The 25,212-nt window shown below is 37.2% G+C and overlaps 1 protein-coding gene across 7 annotated transcripts; it reads left to right on the top strand.

Annotated features, from left to right (window-relative positions):
- The first annotated feature begins 1 nt into the window (after position 1).
- On the top strand, positions 2 to 24,422 carry LOC127006113 (DNA repair endonuclease XPF-like). 7 transcript variants are annotated; one of them, XM_050875660.1, is made up of 18 exons: positions 2 to 66; positions 3,501 to 3,585; positions 4,039 to 4,218; positions 4,748 to 4,845; positions 5,856 to 5,938; positions 6,101 to 6,253; positions 7,684 to 7,773; positions 8,930 to 9,102; positions 10,588 to 10,793; positions 10,987 to 11,129; positions 11,239 to 11,625; positions 11,900 to 12,001; positions 13,202 to 13,336; positions 13,813 to 14,052; positions 15,461 to 15,634; positions 16,398 to 16,544; positions 22,634 to 22,729; positions 23,880 to 24,422. In XM_050875660.1, exons 2-18 carry the CDS (start codon positions 3,518 to 3,520, stop codon positions 24,135 to 24,137), a joined length of 2,733 nt encoding a protein of 910 aa, XP_050731617.1. In that variant the 5' UTR covers positions 2 to 66; positions 3,501 to 3,517; the 3' UTR covers positions 24,138 to 24,422. The 7 variants fall into 7 exon arrangements, with proteins under 7 accessions (XP_050731617.1, XP_050731608.1, XP_050731629.1 ...); XM_050875651.1 differs by having other exon boundaries at positions 5 to 115; XM_050875672.1 differs by having other exon boundaries at positions 5 to 66; positions 3,489 to 3,585; positions 11,930 to 12,001.
- Positions 24,423 to 25,212: the final 790 nt, after the last annotated feature.

Here is a 25,212-nt window from a genome sequence, read left to right on the forward strand (position 1 = left end):
CCGGCCAAGACCAAGCGTCGTCGAGTGTAAACAAAGCGTGTCAACTTTCGAAGCCGCGGCTGAATGGTTACTTTGGTTACTTTGGTCGATTTTGCCTGTCATTTGCACAGCTGAGGTGGGCCTCCACTGATTCCAGGCGCTTCCCCTTCCCCTGCTCTCTGGATGACTTCAGGCAGGGTGTTGCGGTGGCAGCTTGGGTATTATTTAGGTTATTTATTCACTGGGCAGCTCGGCGATAAGGTTATGTCATATAGGTAATCACCAAGCAGCTCGATTTATAAGTATATGCCGTGTAGTTATTCACCGAGCGGCCCTGTAAAGTAGTCTATGAGATTAATAACCGGGCACACACACGCGCCCGAACAAGCCCACACGTGCAGGTTACGTCAGATGCACAGCTATGGGCGCATATACCCGTGTGCCCACACAAACACACACACACACACACACACATATCAGATACTGGCACAAGCTACTTGCTATTTAGTAATTAAAATTTTCCTTTATTAATTAACCCTCGCGCACTTTCACTTCATTAACGGGTATATAACCTTAGGGCCCAAATTATATTGAAATACTTATATTCATAACAGTGGTGACACTATGAGTCTCAATCTCAATCCTCAGAAGGCTTATGGTGGACCTGATGGAGTGCCTCCTATTGTCCTTAAAAACTGTGCCTCCGTGCTGTCACCCTGCCTGGTCAAACTCTTTCGCCTCTGCCTGTCAACATCTACCTTTCCTTCTTGCTGGAAGTATGCCTTCATACAGCCTGTGCCTAAGAAGAGTGACCGCTCCAATCCCTCAAACTACCGCCCTATAGCTTTACTTTCTTGTCTATCTAAAGCTTTTGAATCAATCCTTAACCGGAAGATTCAAAAGCACCTTTCCACTTCTGACCTTCTATCTGATCGCCAGTATGGGTTCCACAAGGGGCGTTCTACTGGTGATCTCCTAGCCTTCTTAACTGACTCTTGGTCATCCTCTCTTTGCCGTTTCGGTGAAACTTTTGCTATTGCGCTGGACATATCAAAAGCTTTTGATAGGGTCTGGCACAAATCTTTGCTTTCTAAACTACCCTCCTACGGTTTCTATCCTTCTCTCTGTACCTTTATCTCCAGTTTCCTTTCTGACCGTTCTATTTCTGCCGTGGTAGACGGTCACTGTTCTTCCCCTAAATCTAATAACAGTGGTGTCCCACAGGGTCCTATCTCCCACTCTTTTTCTGTTGTTCATTGATGATCTTCTTCCCAAAACGAACTGTCCTATCCATTCCTACGCCGATGATTCCACTCTGCATTACTCAACTTCTTTTAATAGAAGACCCACCCTTCAGGAACTTAACGACTCAAGGCTGGAGGCTGCAGAACGCTTAGCCTCAGACCTTACTATTATTTCCGATTGGGGCAAGAAGAACCTGGTGTCCTTCAACGCCTCAAAAACACAGTTTCTCCACCTATCCACTCGACACAATCTTCCAAACAACTATCCCCTATTCTTTGACAACACCCAGCTATCACCTTCCTCAACACTAAACATCCTCGGTCTATCCTTAACTCAAAATCTCAACTGGAAACTTCATATCTCATCTCTTACTAAATCAGCTTCCTCGAGGCTGGGCGTTCTGTACCGTCTCCGCCAGTTCTTCTCCCCTGCACAGTTGCTGTCCATATACAGGGGCCTTGTCTGCCCTCATATGGAGTATGCATCTCATGTGTGGGGGGGCTCCACTCACACAGCTCTTCTGGACAGAGTGGAGGCTAAGGCTCTTTGTCTCATCAGCTCTCCTCCTCATACTGATAGTCTTCTACCTCTTAAATTCCATGCAATGTTGCCTCTCTTTCTATCTTCTATCGATATTTCCACGCTGACTGCTCTTCTGAACTTGCTAACTGCATGCCTCCCCCCCTCCCGCGGCCCCGCTGCACTCGACTTTCTACTCATGCTCATCCCTATACTGTCCAAACCCCTTATGCAAGAGTTAACCAGCATCTTCACTCTTTCATCCCTCACGCTGGTAAACTCTGGAACAATTTTCCTTCATCTGTATTTCCTCCTGCCTACGACTTGAACTCTTTCAAGAGGAGGGTATCAGGACACCTCTCCTCCTGTATTTGATCTTCCTTTCGGCCACCTCTTTTGCTTTACTTTAGGAGCAGCGAGTAGCGGGCTTTTTTTTATTATTGTTTTCTTTTTTTGTTGCCCTTGAGCTGCCTCCTTTGTTGTAAAAAAAAAAAAAAAACTACCGTATCTGCTTGAGCATAAGTATCTTCACCCTCACCCAAATGAACTAATTAGCAGCCGTCTCACTGGTGCGACATTGACTGAAAGGCATAAACAAAGGCAGCTTCTGTCCTCTTAGTGCATCAGTCTAATGTCTCCTCTCACTTCTCTGAGATTTGAACCTTTCACATGCTTTATCACAGCCATACATCATAGTCAATAGTATTATATTGTGCAACATAGTGATGTGATATTAATTGTTTTTTACTATTTACGGGCAATAGAATATTTTTATTGCTCTAACTAAAGTAATGACATGGAAACTTGAAACGAGCAATTTAAAACAAAAATTTAAGAGATTTCCTTGATTTCTGCTTTACAATATGTGCTAAAATAAGTTTATTTATCATTAGTTTTGAGTAAAAATAATGGCAAAAATCAAATGAAAACCACATTTTTTCATTGTTTTAGGAAATGGTTTTACTTTTCCACTAATATATCATTTGGTGTTTGTATATTGGAAATTTGAAGAAAGCGTAAGAATCCTTGTAAAATTCAGCCATTATAATTGCATTGACTTTGAAAAGGTGGCTCAGAACATTTTTAGCATTGCCAGTGGGAACATGAGGTAGTAAGTTGAAAAATTGTTTATATGGACTTTATTCCACATCCATAAATAAATGGGCCTATAAATTGTTTTTTTGTAAGTTTTTGTTATGTCATTTAAAACCTCAACTAATAATAAAGTAACTGGTATATTATACATAAGAATTAGTGCAGCCTTTGTGGGTGAAAATTGACTGAGAAACAAAATATATCAGCACACGGAAAAAAGTAGGCACAGAAAAGAAAACTGATTGAAACTTATGGTGCCCAAGAGGATTAAAATGACGGCTAAGCTTATTGAATTTTTTACTATGACAATGCTGTGTGAATTTAAAATGCATGGGGGAGAGGGTGAAGACAGACTCAAAACTGTGAATAATGCACATATTGCCGTGGTACTTGGTCATGATTTGTCATTGGACATTTCATGTTATTTTCCCCAAAGTCTCAACTGTTTCAGATTTTCAACTGTCTGCCTTCTTTATATATATATATATATATATATATATATATATATATATATATATATATATATATATATATATATATATATATATATATATATATATATATATATATATATATATATCGCTTATTTCTACAAATTTCTAGGAATATTACATAGAAATCATTCAAGTTTTATACTCATCCAGGGTTAGTTTATATTTCAGCCTAAATACTGGGCACAATGTTGGAGTTTGAAAATCAGATGTTGCTGGACCTACTTCATGAAGATGGTCTTTTAATTGCTGCCAAGTAAGTCCAAATGAATTTTATTGTTAGCTTTCATACAACGACTTTCCAGTTTCCACATTAACATGATTTATAACAGAAAACATAACACTTCAACTGTGTCACCACGCATGTAGCTGTGTGATTTTTTAGACAAAAAAAAATAAATAAATAAATAAATAAATAGATAAATAAAAAAAATAGAAAAGAAACATTTGTTACTATTTGCTGTTTTTTCTCGACTAATGGCTATAATGATGTCACCTTGAGCTAAGTGGTTATACCATTATAGTTGCAAGTGTGTGATTTTACATACAGTCTTATAGCTGAATAAATGTGAATTAAATACTTTTATGTCCCTCTTCTAAAATCAGTTTTCATGGTTTGTCAAAAGTATTACAATTTTTTTTAGGTTGTTGCATGCTAAGAAATGTTCATTTTAATAATGAATGTATAACAAGATTTTTTTTCTTACAGAGGACTAGGTATTGAAAGAATCCTCATTAGTTTGATAACTACTTATAATGACCCCGGCAATTTGGTTGTTGTGATGGGAACAAATCAGCGTGAGGAAGAGTATCTGCTGGCCCAGCTAGAAGCTCAGTCTCTCACTCCTTTGCCACGATGTATTACTGCAGACTGTCCAGTTAATGAGAGGTTAGTGTATTTAACTTGCAGCGTTAGTGTATTTAACTTGCAGGCATTGGCTGAGTGGTTAGTGTGCCGGCCCCGCACTCAGCGCGTTGTCCATGATGCGATTTCGAATCCGCCGCTAACCACCTGGGATTTTTCAGTCACCGCCAAGTGGCCTAAGACTACCCACATGCTGTCCTGAAGACCACCTGTCAACCCAGACTCTAGAAGAAGCTGTGCAAGTGAAATAAAATATGAGCACCGGGGGGCAGTATGAGCCAATAATAATGGCGGCACTATAAACAATTGCCTGTGCCATGACAGGCTCGGGCCAACCATCAGGCCCCTATGTAAAAAATAATAATAATAATAACATATCTATCAATCGATTCATCTATATATGTATGTCTGTATGCATGTTTGTACCTTATTTTCTGTCAGAAAAGGTGAATGGCATATAAAATTACCCCAGAAATAGTCATCCAAACAATGAGCTGGGATAGAGGACTCAAAGAATGCCATACAAATAAATGCTACTTTTGGGGGTTTTCAGAGCACAAGTTTACCATGATGGAGGAGTGTTGTTTGTGACCACACGCATCCTTGTGATGGACCTTTTGATGGAGCGTATTCCTACAGAACTTGTTACCGGTGAGTACCATAATCCATTTCATTCTGTCTGTCCACTCGCGAACGTGGATGTGGCATCTGCGCATTGTTAGTTCGTGATTGCGTGAAGATCAACTTTATATTTTCGGTGATATATTTGAATGTTTGTGTATACAAAAAACCCTCAAGTCTTTCTGTATGAGCTGTAACTGTGCTGCTTGTATACATACACATTCAAATCTATTATTGAAAAACAAGCTTGAAAGTCTATCACAACTGTTGATTTTCACGTATTCCTGAACTAGAAATGCGCAGGTGCCACATCCATCAAAATTTCCACTTTGTTGGTGGACAGATGAAATGAAACAGACTATACATATAGCTATAGGTATCTTCAGGCAGCTGCAGGTATTTGTAGTTGATAAAGTATAGTGAGGGTAAGGCTGAAGCACACTTTGAGCCTGAGCAAGTCGCTGAATCCTGCCATGAGGTACTTTTCTTTTTTTTTTTTTTTTTTTTTTTTTTTTTTTACATTGCAGCCTATTGCGCCGGTAGGCTTCTTCCCGGTGGATCCTGATGGTCGGTCCAAGGCTTCTTTCCGGTAGGTCCTGATGGTCGGCCCAGCCCGTTCTGGCGCAGGCGAGTGTTTATAGTGGCGCCATCTTGCATTGGCTCATGCTGCCCTCCCAGAGCTCATCTTTGATCCTAGAATCTAGAGTCCGGGTTGATAGGTGGTCTTCTGGACCTGCATGGAAACTAGCTTGGAGGGATCCCTAGTGTTAGTATCATTAGGTGGGGGAGGCATTTTGGACCCTGGCATATGCCCCAATTGATGGACTGAGGTCAATTTCAAATTGCATTAGTGATCGACAGTGAAGCAAGTGAGGTTCTAGGGTCTTATGGCAAGCATCACATGTTCATGTACTTATTTTGATAACTTCAATACAAGCTTTTGATTTTTTTCTGGCACCTATGTATAAATAGGAAAAAAATCTTAGCTGATGTTTTTCCAGATTGTAAACTTTTTCTATATTAAAATTTTATATTTTCAGGAATAATTGTATGGAAGGCCCACAGGATCCTTGAGTCTTGCCAGGAAGCATTTGCATTAAGGCTCTATCGCCAGAAAAATAAGGTTTGTACACTGGTTAAAATAATGTTACTATTACTGTGCTTATTATTCTTATTCCCGTCAAACCAGTAATATTTTTTTATTACCCTATATGACACAAGAAATACTAAGTATATCATGTTTATATATGCATATTTTTGTTGTTTAGTTTACTCTGTGTTTCAGACTGGTTTTGTAAAGGCACTGAGTACCAGCCCTTTATCCTTCACAGCAGGATTCTGCCATGTAGAGAGAGTTATGCGTAACCTCTTTGTCAAAAAACTCTATCTCTGGCCTCGTTTCCATGTGGACATCAACACCTGTTTGGAGCGATTCCACGTAAGTCTTGGGCCAAATAACTTAGTGATGGCAAACTTATTGAAAGGGAGTTAAAAGGAGCTGCTTTGTACAGGCCTACCGGCCTCTTGCAGACTCCTACGTTCTTATGAGTTACGAACTTACTACCTAGAAATTTAATATTACAGGAAATAATTTTACATTCATTGCAGTAAAAAACACGAGCACTCTAATTTGTATTAGCTCCCTATTTTCTACATGTTAGCTGCAACTGAAAATCTGTTAACCATATATCCAACATCTTGTTCCATCATGGGATCTTCCCTAGAGGTGATGGTCATGGCAGACAGGTTCCTAACTTTCCTTGTTCTGGTACTCCTCAGCAAATTCAATCCATCATCTATGAAGTCTCTCTCTCCCTAAAATTCATTTACACTATTGATCCATATTCCTCACACCCTCGCCCTAAGTGATGTACTCATAAACTCTCTTTATAAACTCATCCTCCTTCATTGTTATCATATAGCCAAATCATCTCAGAGCGCCACACTTCACCCATTCAACTACTCCATAATCCACTCCTCTGCTTTTACCACCATATCAAACTTCTTATATGTACGTACTTTTGTTACTTCTCCATTCCATCCTGGCACACCACATGCACCTTTCATATAGTTCAATTCCACTGTGCATATTTGTGATTGTTGTGCTGCATTACACCATCATTTAGGTTAAGGTGGAGATCTGTTTGTTAATGAATAGTTATAAACTAATAAATTGCCAATAGGTTACTATTTTTATTGGTTTTAATGAGCTGCTTTGTATATGACTGCACTACATTGTTTGTTTACCAAGATTCTTGGCAAATACCTGACATCAATCTTACTCAGCAAGAGCTGCTCGGTAAATAGCCCCACTCTTTGTTGACACCTTATGATGGCATATGGTGGCTTTCAAGAATACTAAAGTCATTATAATTTAGTTATTAGTAGTACATACACAAAGGTGGAATTTCAAGTTATGAACACATGATAAAATTACATTGTTTTATATAGTGTCTTGAACATCTGCATTTTTTACACATTCGCATGGTTCCTGAAACCATATATTACTGTACCCATGACTATAAATGTGTGTGTCTGAAACTTCACTCCACCATCTTACCATCTCTTCACATTGCTTCCAGTAATTTATAAGATTTTTCATGTCCCTTTCACTCTCGTAGAAAATTTATAAATTCTTGCCTCATTTTTGAGATGCTTGGACATTATGCATTTTATATGCAGTAGCATTTCAACTGCATAATATTAGAATTTTACATGTATGAATGACTCCTCAAATAAAATGTACATTAAAATTTCAATAGGTTTCAGGAATATATCAATAACTATTCCATACTTTGTTATCTTAAAATGATGGCACTTGAGAAAGCTTATGAATATATCTATTGTGTATGATTTGTTTATTTGAAGCCAGAAGTTGTGGAGCTCCACCTCTCAATGACATCTGCAATGAAAGAAATTCAAATGGCAGTCCTTGACCTCATTACAGCCACTGTACAGGTAAGAAAAGTAAATAGGCTATTAGTAATTGTTTATTTTTATAACTATGCTCATGGGCATAGAAAAATGGTGGCATCAGAGTAAGGCTTGGTGTCTTATCTCCACACTCATTTATATTCTCCATCACATGGTTATAGGTTTCCTTTATATAGGTCTCTGGGGCCCCCAATTCTGTTCCCCTTCACATATCTTCATTGCAGTTTTTCCTTCATTGGTTGTAATGTACTTCTTGAAAGTGGAATACAGTCAAAGATTAATTGAATAAGCAATCAATGATGGTTGTCACTACATTGTTATTGAGTAAATACAGTTCTGGTGATTCCTTAAAAAATGGTGTAACAGGTAAATTTTGTTGATTTTTATGCTAGTAAGATTTTCCATACCTTTCTTTGCCTCATTCAGAAAGATTGTCCCACTGCTAATGATGATTACCCATATCTTTAAATATTTGCAAAAATATTGCCAGCACACGTTTCTTTTCCTTACATGTGCAGGCTGGTGGTTTGGACATGCAGTGTTGGCTCCCTTTGCATCAGTTTTTATGCTCACGCATCACGTGAATTGTCCCTCTCACGAATACTGTACATGCAACATGAAAACACACTTATGTGAAAGGAGCTTAAAATTGAAGTTTTGGGTCTTGCATTACTTTGACCACTTAGAAGATTCTTAATAGATTTAGATCTGACTGGTTTATGGCAGTGTGTACAGCTATTTTATGTGAAAATTTGTTAACTATAGCAAAATTAGAATAGCAAAAATGAAACTTCAGTAATATAAATTTAAAATTTAAACACTGAATTATAATTTGCAAGGTTTGCTTGTGTTTGTATCATAATGTGGTTGTCTGTTATGGAAATAATTGAATGAAATTGGAATGATGATAATGGGTTACTGTTACCCAATGAAAAGTGAAGTATATCAGTTTTATTGTTGTTGTTACCAATAATGCCACTGTTGCTACATGCACTCGTGTAGTTGTTTTTATCCTTCTTTTATTTTAAAACTTAGCCTTTTCATAGTTTACTAAACTTTGGGGAATGTGTTTTGTCATGTTCACATCTATGTAATGGACATATACCTTGATTATAATAACATTGACTAAAGTGATGTTATGTTTCCATTATGACCACATTTCCTTCTGTTTATGTCACAGGAACTTAAACGATCTAATAACTCGATAGATACAGAAGAATTCACTCCAGAAAATGCCATCTCCAAGTCTTTTGAGAAAATGCTTCAAGTGCAGCTGGATCCCATTTGGCACCAGTTATCTCCACGCACAAGAACACTTGTGGCTGACTTAAAAGTACTGAAAACAGTGTTGGGGTACGTAGCTGGTACATGTGATTAAATTAATTGTTGTAATAACGTTAAGTTCTTTCGAATACTGGTGTCCTTGTCCGCTTTTATCGCCTGGTTAGTGGTAGCAGTAATGGTAGTTTTTTCCTCTTTCCTACATAATTTCCATGCAGTTTTTCCATGCTGCATGGTTCTTTTTCCTTTCCTGCCAGCTTTGGCTGGAGGGATGGGGGGTGGGGAGGAGCCTTCACCTTTGCTGTCCTTCATCTTCCACCTTTGATTAGATAGTTAGTGTAGCTTGTCACAAACAGCCTCTTAAGGACCAGCAGGTCTGCTGTTGTTTGTTCTTTCTTTGTGTTCTTCCTCCTCCTCCTCCTCCTCCTCCTCCTCCTCCCTCAGGCACAGCCACTTCCCCTTCGAGAAGTGCATGTTTCCATTGACAAACACCAGCTTCTCAAAGTTATCATCAGTCAGGGATGACCTCTTGGGCCTGAGGATGTCAGAGCCCAAATACTTCAAGGAATACATATTTAAGACTCGGCGAGTTAATGTAAACTGCCTCCCATGCAGGCTGTCGGGACAGGCTTGCTGTGCAACAGACAGTTCTAAAATATTCCTGCCCACGCAGCCTGGGCAGCCTGCCACCTGAGTGCTGCGCAGACCGGCTGCGCATCAGACAGATCTAGAATAGGGTGGACAGATTTCTGGAAGTGAAATCCGAGACACTTTAATAAAAAACATTTTCCGGGACAGCTCATGAAATCTGGGACATTTCCGGGACAATTTTATTTCTGGGACGAACCCTTAAAATCTGGGACTGTCCCAGAAAATCCAGGAAGTCTGGTCACCCTAATCTATAAGTTTCTCCACACTTTCAAGAGTATTCTTGAATTTCCCGGAAATTTCATTGTTGGCGGTTTTTTAAAGTTTGAATTAGCGGACTATAATTTTGGCATTCTGCTAACTGCAAATCCTCTAATTTTTTAATTTTCCGCTAATGCTATTCTGCAATTTTTTTGTTAGTCCGCTATTAGTAAATTAACGATTAGCGGATTTAAATTGCGGAATGCCCACCTTTGTGAATTTGTAATATGTTATGAATACCTATACTGAGATCTTCTACACCAAGTTTCAGATCATTTAAACAATAAAAAAAACAAGTTTTGGAAAATTCAGTATCAGCAAACATGATGAGTGTTTTATGTAAATTTGATGATGTTTGCTGTGTCTGATTTGAGTGATTTCATTACACAATAAAATGAGTAGGGAGCCTCACAGAGCTACACCTTTGCCTTCAGTAAAAAAACAGTGCAGGTCTCAATGTTGTACTTAATTTAGAAAGTTGTTATTAAGTATATCCTATGGATACTGTTAGACCTGTTACAAATTAAGGAAGATGCTAAAATTTTGGAACTTTGACCTAAATGTGTACTGCGAGATGCTGGTGAAAACAATTTTATGGGGATCCATGATGAATTAGAAGCTAAAATCTTTGTAAAAATTTTTTTACAGATACTTGACACAGTATGATTGTGTCACTTTCTACAATCTAGTGAACTCTCTGAGGACTACAGAAAAGGCCTTGCAGAGCTCAGGATGGATGCTTCTGAGTTCTGCAGAGACACTCTTCTATTATGCTAAACTCAGAGTATTTGGAAGTGACTCAAAGAAAGGGAAAAAAGAAAATGATAATGCAAGTTCTTCAAAAAATATGAATGGTAAGATATTTTTTTTCCATTTACATGTTATAAGGAGTTTTGAAAAATGGTGACCATAGCACCAGAATAGACAAAGCACCAATTAATACCATTTTATATTCTGTGATTGCTCTTTCTGCAATTTAATTTGTGGTTATGCATATGTGTAACTTTATTTACTTTTTCAAGTAACTGGTTCACCTTTTCCTCACAGATTTCCACCTAGAAGTGAATCCAAAGTGGGTTGCATTGTCAGAGGTTCTGGATGAGATTCAACAAGAAGTGAGTGAGTCAAAGGACATGGAGAAATGTCTCGTGGTGACTCAAGATGATCGCACTTCTCTGCAGCTGAGAGAGGTTAGTACTTTGAGGACTAGAAGTTATTTACCATTTAACTGATATTATATAAAAGAAAATTATGCTTATAGATTATATTTTATATTCTTTTCAAAATATTCATTTGCAGTATTTGGTGTCTGGTTCTGAAGTAGTCCTTCAGCGTCTCTTATACCAGACACTTGGACAGAAACTGGGTCTTCGTCAGCCTGAATGCAATTTGAATACTGTAAAAACAAACAAAGGTAGCATAAACCAAAGAAATGAGAAGAGAAGCTTAAACAAAAGTGATAAGGCTCAAAAAGAACCTACAAACAAGGGAAAGAAAGCAAAAAAGTCAAAAACATCAGACAGTGGAAAAGGGAAAGATATCACTTTGACCCAAATAACTAAGCGGTACAATTTTGTTGGTCATAGTGATAGTGAAGAAGCTGGCTCTGACAAGGAAGATGATGAAGAAAGAATACTCTCAAGGAGACATTTTCTGTCCCCCCTGACACTGGTTCAGTCTCTCAAGGTAAGAAAATGCTCTTATGATGTCAGTAATTACAATTTTTGTTCTAAGTTTTGTTCCTCTTCTTATTTATTTTTTATTTGCTGTCTATGTCTGTCTCTCTCTACATGAACAAATTTATATAAACTGTGAATAATCCATCCTCCACCATTTCACCCTAACCATCAAAGTAATGCATATATAGTGTTGGCACAAAGATATGTTAAAATGTACTCAGTCCTTCATGATTATACTATTTTTTTCAGTTTCATTTGGTAATGAGTTATTTATATTTCAGTCTACCAATGACCCTTTCAAAATTACTCAGCTTTTGGAAGATGTGCAGCCAAAATACATCATCATGTATGACTCAGACCTTACATTCATTCGGCAGTTGGAGGTAAAGTTAATATATGTATGAATTTTAATGTGAAAATGATAGTTAAAATCATTCAGTATGTCTTTATACAGTACTCTTTTAATGATTTATAGATTATTTTGCTCTTGTGTTTTGTTTTGTGGCAAAATTAGAAAGGTCAAGGCTGAAAGAAAGGAAAATATGCCACCAAAGTATCTATCTATCTGTATCTGCACTGTCCTGTTCCCTCTAGTGAAATTCCTTGTAGCCTCATGAGTAAATGCATTATGTAAGAACATACAGTGTATGTATGTAGTATATACATACATAATATTTTTGTGAATTTTATATTTTATTTATGCTTATCACTTATGTTACTGAAAATGCTTGCTGGTAGTTCACGAGGTAATATGTGTACAGGAGGCAGCTTCAACTATAAATAAGGGTAACATGCCTTAACATAATGAATACATTTATAAAAAAGGGTATTTTTTTGGAGAGAAAGGTGTCATAACCTGCAAGAGATGGTAATTCTCATCCTGAGTGCTCTTAACAGACTTCAGAAGTGCATGAATGACTTTCAGTTACAGGGAAATCGATATTGGAATGCATAAACATTCCCAGACACTTCATACATGACCGTTGTATTCCCCCAACAGCTCACATATTCGGTTCCGCTTGCTTCCTTTTCTATACAATCCCTGAAAGACTTCAAAGGAGAATAAAGCATCTCTACATTATTTGTTAGCATTGAGAAAAGTTTATTGACATTATAAATCTAATATCCTATCAAAAGTAAAGATGTATTTAAATGACTATTTTAAACAAAAGAACCAATCAGCCCACAGTTGTATATATAAATCCCAAAAGGGAAATAAACATAATGCATGACTTGAACTCATTCAAGAGGAGAGTATCAAGACACCTCTCCACCCAAAAATTGACCTCTCTTTTGACATATCGTTCTTTCTGATTTTGTTCATAGCAGTGCCTGATGGGCTGGTGTGTGTGTTTGTATTTGTTTTTGTTTCTGCCTCAGGCCTTGAGCTGCCTCCCTGGCTGTAAAAAAAAAATCCTTTACTTACTCATTAATTAATATGACACCATACTTGCCTTATTTTGATGTTGTACTCAGGTGTCGAATCACTGTTTAATGAATACATTTTTTGTGCCCTTTGTATATAAAATGTTGATTAAAAATCACTTTGTGCAAATTGAATAATGTGATTAATTTCTTTCTAGGTTTGGCAGGCACGTCACGTGGATCGTGTGCGAGTGTATGTTCTTGTGTACAAGGGCACCACTGAGGAGCAAGTCTACCTCACCAATGTGAAGAGGGAGAAAGATGCTTTTGAGTATCTAATCAAAGAGAAAGCAGTAATTATTATGCAATTGCTTCATAATTATTATAAATTCAGTCACTTTTGCAGCATTAATGTATCCACCTGTTTACAACTCTGATGCCCTTTTATTCTTGGATGTCATCCTAAGAGGATGATTTTTGCTTTCTCTTCTTTGATGTCTTCTCATTGTTTCCTCCTTTTTGATACTAAAGGTGGTTAAGGTCAACCTCCAACACCTTATAATGATTATACTCATTATGTTCTACTTGCTTATTCCCTTTAATAATGATAATATCAATAATTACAGTAATAATAATAATAATAATGATAATGATAATAGTAATAATAATAATAATAATGATAATAATAATAATAATAATAATAATAATAATAATAATAATAATAATAAAAAAACATTATAGTTATGATAATAATGATAATAATAAAAGTAATAATTACATTGAATAAGTGCTCTATGGAAAAGTTTTAAGTAAAAGTTATCTTCCTCAGTCCATGGTGATTCCTGAGTACAATGATGGAAAGACTGAGGACCACCCTGACCTCATTCGTGATAGCCGGAGCGCTTCTGAAGTTGAGGCTGATGAGAAAAAGGACACACGCAAAGGAGGTCAAGCTGAAACTGAAGTAAAAATCCCTCAGAGAATCATTGTTGACTTGAGAGAGTTTAGAAGTGAACTCCCTGCTCTAGTTCACAAGAGGGGAATAGAGCTTGACCCTGTGACCATTGAGGTTTGTGGTACTAAGTACTCTTGTTTCTTCATGTCCTCTGAATGTCATATCCTATATAAAATTATGAAAGTTTTCATGTGTATGGAAAGGCATTATTTTAACCAATGAATTACATGGCTTGCAAAGTATATTGTGTTGTGATATATGAAAGTGGCAGCTAAGAGTGTTGAGTTCATCATCACTTCTGCAGTTCTTACCAATGATAAATGTAAATTATTAAAAAGTAACAAGGAGGACACTGGAGACTTAAGTAGATAGATTAGATAATGGTTCCTTAAAGTATGGATGAGAGTGTTTCAGCTTCTATGTTTACTTGCCCTTAAGACACTGTATGGTATTTCAGTGTAATCTTTTTTAGTTATTTAAATATCATTTGGATTTTAGAGATTGTATGATATTTTAATTCTGGCATTAATGAGTACCCTCTCAAAGGTTCTGTTTCCTTGCCCATGGCTAGCAGTCAGCTCAAACCCTGCTCTGGATTGGTTGGGGAGGGTCTTGCTACCCCTTCCCATAAAATATTCCCTAAAGCCAAATACACTCAAGCCTTGGTTTACGAGTTTAATTCGCTCTGGAATTTTGCTCGCACACCAAAACACTCGTAAACCAAAACAAATTTCCCCATTGAAATTTATGTAAATCCCATTAATGCATCCCATATCTCAAAAAATATTTATATTGAAATCATATTACATGTTATTTTTTTACAGAATTAAAGTAATTCTTCTTTACAATGCGGACTGAGACTAGAGCCGTCATCTGGCGGTCAAGAATTACCCTTGACCGAGCAAGAATTAACCCCAAATCTTGCAAAATTCTTCCGTTTCTTGTTCTGGCGCATCAGATTTTAAAGAATTCACCCCAATTCTTGGCAAGAATCGGGAGTTATGCGCAAGCCTCGGCAGAGCTGGGTACGGCCACTGTCTTGCTGGCTGCACCTCAATAGGCCTATGGCGATGACTATTACCTAAGCTTCCTATGTCACCGCTCGTAAACCAAGGCATGTTTTGTAGATTTTTTTTGCTCCTACATCAAAACACTCGTAAACTAAAGCACTCGTAAACTGAGGTTTGACTGTACAAAGCAAAAGGCAGAGGCCAAGGTTGAGGCTCAGGTCACAGCCCTGATCCAGTCTTGCTGGGAGTCCTAACCCCTCAGTGGGCTTCCTCGATGCATTACTATCAGGGGAGCCAGCCTCAAATGCTAAGTGCAGGGAAAAGTCTCCCAGCAGCACCAGATCTGAGTCATGTCTACCTCACTAAATCCATATCAGGAATTGGGCTGACTGCTAGCCATGGACAGGAACACAGAACCAATTAGAGGATAGAATTCCTTGGCCACCCAATAGACAAAGTGTTGAATATATTATTTTCATGGAGTTTACATTAAAAGTTTGCATTCCTTCCAGGTGGGAGACTATATTTTATCCCCAGACATCTGTGTTGAGAGAAAAAGCCTCAGTGACTTGATAGGGTCTCTGAATTCTGGGCGCCTTTACAACCAAGCACAGTCCATGACCCGTTACTACAAGCGTCCTATCCTACTCATTGAATTCGATCAAAACAAGCCTTTCCATCTGCAGGTAAATCATTGAATATTAGATTTAAACAGTATCCTTAAAGGTATAAAATATATAAAACTAGGAATTATACATCTGCTGATGTTCTGTTTATAACATTTTTTTATTCACAATGATATAAAGACAATGAAGTAAAGAGACTGCTAGAGGCAAGTAGATCTCCTAAGGGTAACTCCTGGAGATCTATTATCAATTTCCAATCGTATTCACAGCCTATTTTACCATTTTTACTAATCATGTGACTGTTATATCCACTCCACCCATCCCCCACCCTACTTGCTAATCAATAATTTCCTCTGTCACTTATTGTCTGCTAAGCATTAATTATGCCAGTATTACAGTTTGATATAATTACCCAGTCAATCTTTGTGTGTGTCGGTCAAAACCGCGAATACTCGCGCCACTCCTAAGCTTGTCTAATATCCTTTTTTTATGTCATTGTCAATACTGTTCTGCTTCTCTTAAATACTTTGCTGTATTCTTTATTAGTATATGTCTTTGATGTGGCTGAACTAAGTCTTGGAGTCATGTGAAAAGTATGTGCTGAGGACTTTGAAAATAATAGCAACACGGACAACCATTTAGGACAATATGTAAAGGAGGAGTGAGGAGATGGCAGAATTTCAAATTTATGCAGCACAATTAAGTATATTTCACACTTAATAACACCAAGCACACCACTTTAAATAAAGAATCAGACCTTCACCTCAAATGATAATAATAGTAACAATTATCATACTAATAAGTTTATTTTCTCTTGATGCAGGGTAAATACTTCCTGTCCAGTGATGCTTCCTCTTCATCTAAGGATGTGGCTGCCAAGCTGCAACTGTTGACACTTCACTTTCCTCACTTAAGATTGCTGTGGTGCTCATCACCTTATGCCACAGCAGAAATTTTTCAGTTACTTAAGGTTAGTGGCAAATAATGTTAATATAAGAACATAAGAACGTAAGGAGTCTGCAAGAGGCCGGTTGGCCTATACAAGGCAGCTCCTGTAGGCCTAACCCCACTTAAACTCACTATCCATGAATTTATCCAACCTCTTATTGAAGGTACAGTACTGTCTCCAAGTTTGCGATAAAATAGGTCAATGTTGCGGGTCGCAAACGTTGAAATCGCAAACTTTGAACCATTATTCTTATGGGGAAAATCGAAAACCGTCGACATCTTGCCCTTTGCCACCCATCCAGGTGGCCAAGCACAGGTGTGCGGACGGCCCCGGCCGCGCTCTGGGCCCGAGCAGCTGACGGGCAGCTGATGATGGTAATGGTGGTGATGGGTCAGCGGCGTGGCCTTTGCATCGGCGCCACCTGAATGGTGTTTTTGTCGGGGCCCGTGTGTGTGTGGCTGTGTTTGTTGTGGGTTTGGGCTTCTAAATTTGCCAGTTCTTGTTTTCCACATGTTGCACGGGACCCCTTTCTTTTCTTCCATCTCTTCTTTTTGAAAATGAAGAGATGGAAGAAAAGAACGAGGTCCCCCACAACATGTGGAAGGTGGGAATTGGCAGATGAAGGAGCCTGGACCCACGATGGGCAGAGCCACACACGCACGGGCCTTAACTCAGAAAATTCATATATGCTTCCTTACTAATGAGACTTTTTGTACAACAAAGTGAAGTCATTCTTTGTTAATTCATACCATAAGGTGCTGGCTATCATGTGTTTGAAGATACCCTAAACTTATCCTAACATAATCTAACAAAAACAAAACAAACACTATAGGTCTTGACTCAGAAAAAACTAATGAGACTTTCTATACAGCAAAGTGAGGTCATTCTTTGTTGATTTATACCATAAGATGCTAGCTATCATGTGTTTGAAGACACCCTAAACTTAACCTAACATAACCTAACAAAACGAAAACAAACACTAAAGGTCTTGACTCATAAAATTCATATATGCTTCCTTACCAGTGAGACTTTATATACAACAAAATGAGGTCATTCTTTGTTGACTTATACCATAAGGTGCTGGCTATAATGTGTTTGAAGATACCCTAAACTTAACCTTACATAACCTAACAAAACCAAAACAAACACTATAGGTCTTGACTCAGAAAATTCATATATGTCTCCTTACTAATGAGACTTCCTATACAAAAATTGAGGTCATTCTTTGTTGATTTATACCATAAGGTGCTGGCTATCATGTGTTTGAAGATACCCTAAACTTATCCTAACATAACATAACAAAAACAAAACAAACACTATAGGTCTTGACTCATAAAATTCATATATGCTTCCTTACCAATGAGACTTTCTATATAACAAAATGAGGTCATTCTTTGTTGACTTATACCATAAGGTGCTGGCTCTCATGAGTCTGAAGATACTCTAACCTTATCCTAACATAACCTAACAAAAACAAAACAACTCCGAAAATTCATATATGCTCCCTCACTAATGAGACTTTCTATACAACAAAGTGAGGTCATTCTTCGTTGATTTACACTATAAGATGCCAGCTATCATGTGTTTGAAGACACCCTAAACTTAACCTAACATAACCTAAGAAAACGAAAACAAACACTATATGTCTTGACTCAGAAAATTCATATATGCTTCCTTACCAATGAGACTTTCTATACAACAAAATGAGGTCATTCTTTGTTGACTTATACCATAAAGTGCTGGCTCACATGAGTCTGAAGATACTCTAAAGTTATCTTAACATAACCTAACAAGAACAAAACAAACACTATAGGTCTCAACTCAGAAAATTCATATATGCTGCCTTACTAATGAGACTTTCTATACAGCAAAGTGAGGTCATTCTTCGTTGATTTATACCATAAGATGCTAGCTATCGTGTGTTTGAAGACACCCTAAACTTAACCTAACATAACCTAACAAAACGAAAACAAACACTAAAGGTCTTGACTCATAAAATTCATATATGCTTCCTTACCAATGAGACTTTATATACAACAAAATGAGGTCATTCTTTGTTGACTTATACCATAAGGTGCTGGCTCTAATGAGTTTGAAGATACCCTAAATTTATACTTACATAACCTTACAAAACCAAAACAAACACTATAGGTCTTGACTCAGAAAATTGATATATGCTTCCTTTCCAATGAGACTTTCTATACAACAAAGTGAGGTCATTCTTTGTTGATTTATACCATAAGGTGCTGGCTATAATGTGTTTGAAGATACCCTAAACTTAACCTAACATAACCTAACAAAACCAAAACAAACACTATAGGTCTTGACTCAGAAAATTCATATATGTCTCCTTACTAATGAGACTTCCTATACAAAAATTGAGGTCATTCTTTGTTGATTTATACCATAAGGTGCTGGCTATCATGTGTTTGAAGATACCCTAAATTTATCCTAACATAACATAACAAAAACAAAACAAACACTATAGGTCTTGACTCATAAAATTCATATATGCTTCCTTACCAATGAGACTTTCTATATAACAAAATGAGGTCATTCTTTGTTGACTTATACCATAAGGTGCTGGCTCTCATGAGTTTGAAGATACTCTAAACTTATCCTAACATAACCTAACAATAACAAAAAACTCCGAAAATTCATATATGCTCCCTCACTAATGAGACTTTCTATACAACAAAGTGAGGTCATTCTTCGTTGATTTACACTATAAGATGCCAGCTATCATGTGTTTGAAGACACCCTAAACTTAACCTAACATAACCTAAGAAAACGAAAACAAACACTATATGTCTTGACTCAGAAAATTCATATATGCTTCCTTACCAATGAGACTTTCTATACAACAAAATGAGGTCATTCTTTGTTCACTTATACCATAAGGTGCTGGCTCACATGAGTCTGAAGATACTCTAAAGTTATCCTAACATAACCTAACAAGAACAAAACAAACACTATAGGTCTCAACTCAGAAAATTCATATATGCTGCCTTACTAATGAGACTTTCTATACAGCAAAGTGAGGTCATTCTTCGTTGATTTATACCATAAGATGCTAGCTATCATGTGTTTGAAGACACCCTAAACTTAACCTAACATAACCTAACAAAACGAAAACAAACACTAAAGGTCTTGATTCATAAAATTCATATATGCTTCCTTACCAATGAGACTTTATATACAACAAAATGAGGTCATTCTTTGTTGACTTATACCATAAGGTGCTGGCTCTAATGAGTTTGAAGATACCCTAAACTTATCCTTACATAACCTTACAAAACCAAAACAAACACTATAGGTCTTGACTCAGAAAACTGATATATGCTTCCTTACCAATGAGACTTTCTATACAACAAAGTGAGGTCATTCTTTGTTGATTTATACCATAAGGTGCTGGCTATAATGTGTTTGAAGATACCCTAAACTTAACCTAACATAACCTAACAAAACCAAAACAAACACTATAGGTCTTGACTCAGAAAATTCATATATGTCTCCTTACTAATGAGACTTCCTATACAAAAATTGAGGTCATTCTTTGTTGATTTATACCATAAGGTGCTGGCTATCATGTGTTTGAAGATACCCTAAACTTATCCTAACATAACATAACAAAAACAAAACAAACACTATAGGTCTTGACTCATAAAATTCATATATGCTTCCTTACCAATGAGACTTTCTATATAACAAAATGAGGTCATTCTTTGTTGACTTATACCAAAAGGTGCTGGCTCTCATGAGTCTGAAGATACTCTAAACTTATCCTAACATAACCTAACAAAAACAAAACAACTCCGAAAATTTATATATGCTCCCTCACTAATGAGACTTTCTATACAACAAAGTGAGGTCATTCTTCGTTGATTTACACTATAAGATGCCAGCTATCATGTGTTTGAAGACACCCTAAACTTAACCTAACATAACCTAAGAAAACGAAAACAAACACTATATGTCTTGACTCAGAAAATTCATATATGCTTCCTTACCAATGAGACTTTCTATACAACAAATTGAGGTCATTCTTTGTTGACTTATACCATAAGGTGCTGGCTCACATGAGTCTGAAGATACTCTAAAGTTATCCTAACATAACCTAACAAGAACAAAGCAAACACTATAGGTCTCAACTCAGAAAATTCATATATGCTGCCTTACTAATGAGACTTTCTATACAGCAAAGTGAGGTCATTCTTCGTTGATTTATATCATAAGATGCTAGCTATCATGTGTTTGAAGACATCCTAAACTTAACCTAACATAACCTAACAAAACGAAAACAAACACTAAAGGTCTTGACTCATAAAATTGATATATGCTTCCTTACCAATGAGACTTTATATACAACAAAATGAGGTCATTTTTTGTTGACTTATACCATAAGGTGCTGGCTCTAATGAGTTTGAAGATACCCTAAACTTATCCTTACATAACCTTACAAAACCAAAACAAGCACTATAGGTCTTGACTCAGAAAATTGATATATGCTTCCTTACCAATGAGACTTTCTGTACAATAAAGTGAGGTCATTCTTTGTTGATTTATACCATAAGGTGCTGGCTATAATGTGTTTGAAGATACCCTAAACTTAACCTAACATAACCTAACAAAACCAAAACAAACACTATAGGTCTTGACTCAGAAAATTCATATATGTCTCTTTACTAATGAGACTTCCTATACAAAAATTGAGGTCATTCTTTGTTGATTTATACCATAAGGTGCTGGCTATCATGTGTTTGAAGATACCCTAAACTTATCCTAACATAACATAACAAAAACAAAACAAACACTATAGGTCTTGACTCATAAAATTCATATATGCTTCCTTACCAATGAGACTTCTATATAACAAAATGAGGTCATTCTTTGTTGACTTATACCATAAGGTGCTGGCTCTCATGAGTCTGAAGATACTCTAAACTTATCCTAACATAACCTAACAAAAACAAAACAACTCCGAAAATTCATATATGCTCCCTCACTAATGAGACTTTCTATACAACAAAGTGAGGTCATTCTTCGTTGATTTATACCATAAGACGCCAGCTATCATGTGTTTGAAGACACCCTAAACTTAACTTAACATAACCTAACAAAACGAAAACAAACAAACACTATATGTCTTGACTCAGAAAATTCATATATGCTTCCTTACCAATGAGACTTTCTATACAACAAAGTGAGGTCATTCTTTGTTGATTTATACCATAAGGTGCTGGCTATAATGTGTTTGAAGATGCCCTAAACTTAACCTAACATAACCTAACAAAACCAAAACAAACACTATAGGTCTTGACTCAGAAAATTCATATATGCTTCCACTAGTAATTTTGACACAAGCAGATGCATCCTCATAGAAAGACTTTATTGCACTTAGCAGTTTTCCTCCCACACCATAAATCTTTATGGTGTGACATACTTGTACTTTCAACACCTTTGTATTGTCTGAGGGAAGCATTTCATGTTTGAACTTCACAGCTTGTAGTTGTGGCCTGAAACAACCAATCTTTTAACATGTTGAGGTGTTCTGTTTTAAATCTTACCAGCACCATAGGGTTATGAAAAACACATGTGCATCAGGTACTTGAGCTCCATTCCCTGTTCCAGCCTTTGTAAATATTCCTTTTACCATAGTTTGATGATGTATATATCCTATACAGTCATAGCTACAATAATAAATCTTCAGAGCCATACCCAGGGTGGGGTTGGGGGTGTTGGATGACCCCCCCCTCTGCTAAAAGGTCCACTTTCTGAGAAAGCTAAAACAAAAAACTGGGATAAAAAGTCACAGTTTTTTGTTTTGACAGCAGAAAAATTCACCCAGAAATGTCAGTTTTTAAAAACCCCAACCCTCCCAGTTGATTTGGCTCACTTCACTCATCACTCACTCCTCTTCAAGTGGCTACAAAGATCCACATTTTGTGGAAAAAGACCCTCCCCTTTTACACCTTGAGTACAGCCCTAATCTGAAGGTTTCATCTAAAATCTTGTGCAATTTTGTTGTCTAACCCTTTGTCTGATTTCCATCTAGTTTAATTAATTTAGTTTATACTTGCCTATATGTGTACCTTACTTATCTTCCACAGGCTGGCAGAGAGGAGCCAGTAGTGTCAAAGGCTGAGGCTATCACAGCTGAGACCAACCCAGATGCTGCCTCTGAACGGTATAATCCACAAATAAAGGTAAGCAATCACAGAAGTCCCTCTTAACTCTTTGCCCTAGACTTGCTTTTGGTAACTAGTGAATTAAAACATGGTATTCAGCTTACATTAATTAGATATATAAAGTGTCATTTGTGGGCTGATTGAAAGCTTTTGTTAATTTTTCAGCTTGTATTACTTCATCTTTTTAGACCTTTCCTATTACTTTCAGCTTGTTGGTTCATTCTTTTGTTTCTATTTGCCATTGGCAAATCTATAAAACAGCTTAGCTTCCTCTTTAACCCAGTAGCAGCAGGGATCATGTTTCTTAATGGTTTCTCACACAAACCATTTCATAATATATATCAAAGCATTTGTGATCAGTTTATGCACCATCTATTTTGGGGGGTTAAAATCATGGCACAAATTTGGCCCGTCGCTGCTACACGGTAAAGCCACAAATTTGGCCCGTTGCTGCTACCGGGTTAAAGTTCACTTTTTTCCTCTCAGCAGATTTTAAGTAATTCATTGCTAGCTCTTTTGTACCTTTCCTTTGGTCCATTGTTACCTTTGTCCATTTTATTCACACTGCATGCATGTCTATTTATGCTGTCTCATACCTCGTGTTGAACCAAACCTTTTTCTTGGTCTCTCTATCACCTACTTTTGGAACATATTTTCTACACCTGAGTTATAAAGGAATAGAAAGATTTTTCCACTTCTGTATCTTCCTTGTTTCTTTAAGCTCCCCCCAATCTTCTTAAAAAAATACCACAGTCCTATAAAATTTGCTTTCTCAGAGTTGTGTCTGTCATGCCTGTATGTCTCATATCTTGGTGTCACAGTCATTCTTGTTGTTTGAAACTCCATCACTACAGAAACATTCTTTACTTTGGGGCACAGATATTCCAAGGATTTAGTAATGCCTGGTTCCTTGGTTAGTTGCATGTCTAGTCTTTCATTTTCTTACAGATCAATAAAGCAATGTTCTATAATTAAATTAAAACAAAATGCAACCAGCTATGTTTGAAGAATGCTGAATGAGTCTGAGGATGTGATCGTATCAGGCTGCTGCTATTGCATCCCATCACTTTCTGTCTGCCTGTTATGTCAAAGCATGATGTGTTAATACTTGAGTGGTGTGTGAATGTGGAGTTTGCCCAATCTAATGGATTTTTCTTTCTCTGCACAGGATTTTATTTCAAAGCTACCAGGGATCAATACCCAGAACATTTACTCAGTGTTGAATAAAGTTTCAAGTTTACCGGAGCTGCTGAGTCTCTCACAAGAAACTTTGACAGAAATTATGGGCAGCACCAGTAATGCCAAGGCCCTACACAGCAGTCTTCATCAGTGTATGAAGCCTCCAGAGCAGTTTCAGGATGCAAAAAGAGGCGGCAGATTCACCAAAAAGGGACAAAGAAGATTTCAAAACAGAGTAACTCGATGAAGATGCTTGATAAATAATGAGCTAATAAATTGAGTTTTAGTGCAGACTTACACAGTTTAGGTTAGAGATAGCCAAGGGTAATTGTAAATCAATTTATATCATGACCATCATCATCATCATGTATCATTTCACTGCAAACATAGGCCTTTCCCAAATATTTTCTTATATAAGTTATTTCTCAGTCTTTCACTCTTTTGTCCATCTAGTGCCCCCCTCCCCCCCCTTTTCTTTCTCTCTCTCTCTCTCTCTCTCTCTCTCTCTCTCTCTCTCTCTCTCTCTCTTTGTTACCCTCTTAGAGAGAGAGAGAGAGAGAGAGAGAGAGAGAGAGAGAGAGAGAGAGAGAGAGAGAGAACCCCAGCTCTTTGACAGGGTTAAAAAAAAAATGGTCGAATAACATGTCTGTATTCACCATAGGAATACATGTACGTAAAAATAGGGAGAGGTGTATATTCTTGACCACTTTGAGCCGAGAAAATGTAAAAAAAAAAATATAAATAAAATTTTTATTTTTTATTTTTATTTTTGTACCCCTTATACACTAAACGGAAGGATTTTTTTTTTTTTTTTTTTTTTTTTTTTTTCCTTTGTAACAATAATAAGGAGGAATAAAAATTCAGTAGGCAATGTGTATTGCCAGTTGGTGGGCAGGGGCATGTCTGGCACGGTTTCAAATACGTATTAGCATACTCATTATTATTATAGTAGTAATTACACTGAAATAAGTTTACATCCAACCCATTTGGGTGTGCCTTGCCTTCAATCCATGCTATAAGAATATTAGCGATGTAACAGGGAACATGGGCCGGAGTGATCGAGTTGCTGCCCGCCGAGAGCCGATGGCCAAGGAGTCTATTGAACACTATAGTATCCTTGGTACAGGCTGAAGTTGGTACTCTCAGATGCTTCTGCCTCTCAGTAACTCACATCAACTAGGTTCATGGTACAGAAGGGTCAAACTGCCACCAGGGTTATTAAACTACCCCTGGAAACTCCTACAAAAACCGTGTCAAATAATTATGTGCATGAGAGCCGAGATGTTGATGAATATATGGCCCTGGCAGAGGGAAATTAAGTC

The sequence above is a fragment of the Eriocheir sinensis genome, chromosome 3 (assembly GCF_024679095.1).
Source record: "Eriocheir sinensis breed Jianghai 21 chromosome 3, ASM2467909v1, whole genome shotgun sequence".
Taxonomy (NCBI): Eukaryota; Metazoa; Arthropoda; class Malacostraca; order Decapoda; family Varunidae; genus Eriocheir; species Eriocheir sinensis.